Below are 2,455 nucleotides of genomic sequence, written 5' to 3'. Positions count from 1 at the left end.
AATGAACACATCGTACACCTTAATCTTACACAATATTATGTACAATTGTATCTCAAAAAAGCTGGAGATATTGATCAAATACTGGAAATCGAACACTGGCTGCATCAAGCCAATTTCTGTTGCCATGGTTACATTACCTCCTATTTTTCTCTGTCATTTCCACGTCTGTCTATCTCCTATAAGCACACACATAATTATATTTAGGGCCTATGCAGATCACCTGGGATAGCTCCTCCTCTGCAAAGACCCTAATTATAAGTAACTAAAATTCACCTTTTTTCTCATATAATAAGTTAGGGGACATAGGATATAGACGTATTGTTTTAAGGGCCACTGTTGAGCCCACTATAGAAATACCTTTGGTTGACCATGGAAAATTCTATACAAGTATTCAAATCAAAGAAGGACAGTCAGAATGATATCTCTGGGAATCATGTTGTTATGACATCTTCATCTGCTGCTACCCCCTGGTGACTCTGAAGAGAACCACTTCCAAGACAAGACAACACATGAGGGATGGAATGAATCATTCCTCCCCTGTCCCTATGCATTTCCTACCTCTAAAGTCCTTGTAATGAAAGCTCACTCTCTTTATTGTTTGGGCACATTCGAGTTCGAGATTCTTTTCTTTTCAGGACTGAAGGCTTCACACTGTTGAAGTTCAAACACTTCACAGTCCTCTCAAACCACTCAGATAATCTAACTATGCAAATTTCATAGATAATGAATCCGCGTATGGTAGAAGCTAATGTTCCTTCGAAAAATGTGGTTTACCAGTAAACAATCATATTAATTAGTAAATAGGTGTGTGAAAGGTCAGTTTCTTTACTGCACTACAGGCCTAATGTCAGGGAGCAATTGGTATGACCCGACCATGGGATCAGGTGGAAGCGTGTCTCCAGGAATGACCACAGTCTTGCTTCAATACTTTCCGTCCCATCCACCTCCTGAAACTTTTGTTTTTTTGAGATTGATTTTTAAAAAAAAACCACACTAAAACTACAACTGGAATCCTTGCCAAATATCTGTTTCTGTAGAACCTGAGCAAAGAAATTAAATTTAGAAAACTGAAATCAAGTGTCAAACATCATAGAGCTAGACAATAAGCAAACTCAGGTTTCAGCCCCACGTCAAAATTAACTTGGTCATTATGGCATTATGTTGTCTAGCCATTTTAGAAAAATTTGGTGATGGAAGAATCAAGCACTGTGGCTCACCCAGGATTCCTAACAGTTTGCTTCATTCTAGAAACCACAGCCCAAAGCAAATGGCACAAAATCAGAAAAGAAAATACGTATTCTACCAATTAGTTTTCCTAAGGCTTCTTTCATGTCCCTGTTCCTCAAGCTGTAGATAAAGGGATTTATCATTTGAGGAATCACAATGTACATCATTGAAGCCACTGCAGTCTTCCTGGAAGAGTCAGTCACTGTAGATGTAATATACACCCCAAAAGCGGTTCCATAGAACAAGGACACAACTGACAGGTGTGACCCACAGGTGGAAAAAGCTTTGAGCTTCCCCACAACTGATGGCATTCTCAAAATGGAGGAGACAATTAGAGTATAAGAGAAAATGATTCCACACAGAGGAATACCACCAAATAGGCTAGCCACAAAATATATCAGGAAGTTATTGATGAAGATATCAGAACAGGCGAGCTTGACGACCTGAGCAAGTTCACAGAAGAAGTGGGGGATTTCCAGGTCCCCGCAGAAGGACAGCTGCGGTACCATCAGACTGTGCAGCAGGGCGACCACAGTGCTAAGGAGCAGGGAGACTACAATCAGCAGAACACAGAGGCGCAGGTTCATGACAACCATGTACTGTAAGGGGTGACAAATGGCCACATAGCGGTCATAGGCCATTGCTGCAAGGAGAAAATTCTCAAATCCACCCCAAAACAGGACAAAGCCAATCTGGGTGAGGCAGCCTACAAAAGTGATGCTCTGATTCTGTGTCTGAATGTTCACCAGCATCTTTGGGATGGTGGTTGTGCTTATGCAGATGTCAGTGAAGGACAGGTGGGAGAGGAAGAAGTACATGGGCGTGTGCAGGTGGGAGTCGGAGCTGATGGCCAGGATGATGAGCAGGTTCCCCAGCACGGTGACCAGGTACATGGACAGGAAGAGCCCGAAGAGGAGGGGCTGCAGTTCTGGATCATCTGTCAATCCCAGGAGTAGCAATTCTGACACATCTGTTTGGTTTCTAGGTTCCATGTTATTCATGAATCTGGTGGAAAGATGAGGTGAAAATAAAATAAAATGAATGGTCCCCAGGCATCGAATGGGAACGTGACGCAAATGTAAACTCTTGGTACCACTTCAGACTTACGGCTAGTACACTCTGGGGGATAACCACCAGCAATCTATGTTTTATCAAGCCCTCTACATGAATGTCATATATGCTCAAGTTTCAGAACCTGTGCTTAAATAAAAAGAAAAAAATACCTCTG

The 2,455-nt window shown here is 42.1% G+C and overlaps 1 protein-coding gene across 1 annotated transcript; it reads right to left on the bottom strand.

Moving 5' to 3' along the window:
- Positions 1–1,244: 1,244 nt before the first annotated feature.
- Positions 1,245–2,231, bottom strand: LOC308508966 (olfactory receptor 7G2-like; the record flags this gene model as incomplete). Its single annotated transcript, XM_081076475.1, has 1 exon — positions 1,245–2,231. The coding sequence occupies exon 1, from the start codon at positions 2,226–2,228 to the stop codon at positions 1,245–1,247; it is 984 nt and encodes a 327-aa protein (XP_080932601.1). The 5' UTR covers positions 2,229–2,231.
- Positions 2,232–2,455: the final 224 nt, after the last annotated feature.

The sequence above is a fragment of the Rhinolophus hipposideros genome (genome assembly GCF_964194185.1).
Source record: "Rhinolophus hipposideros genome assembly, chromosome: 16".
NCBI lineage: Eukaryota > Metazoa > Chordata > Mammalia > Chiroptera > Rhinolophidae > Rhinolophus > Rhinolophus hipposideros.
The sequence above is the reverse complement of the archived record's forward strand: the minus strand, read 5'-3'. Positions and strand labels throughout refer to the sequence as shown.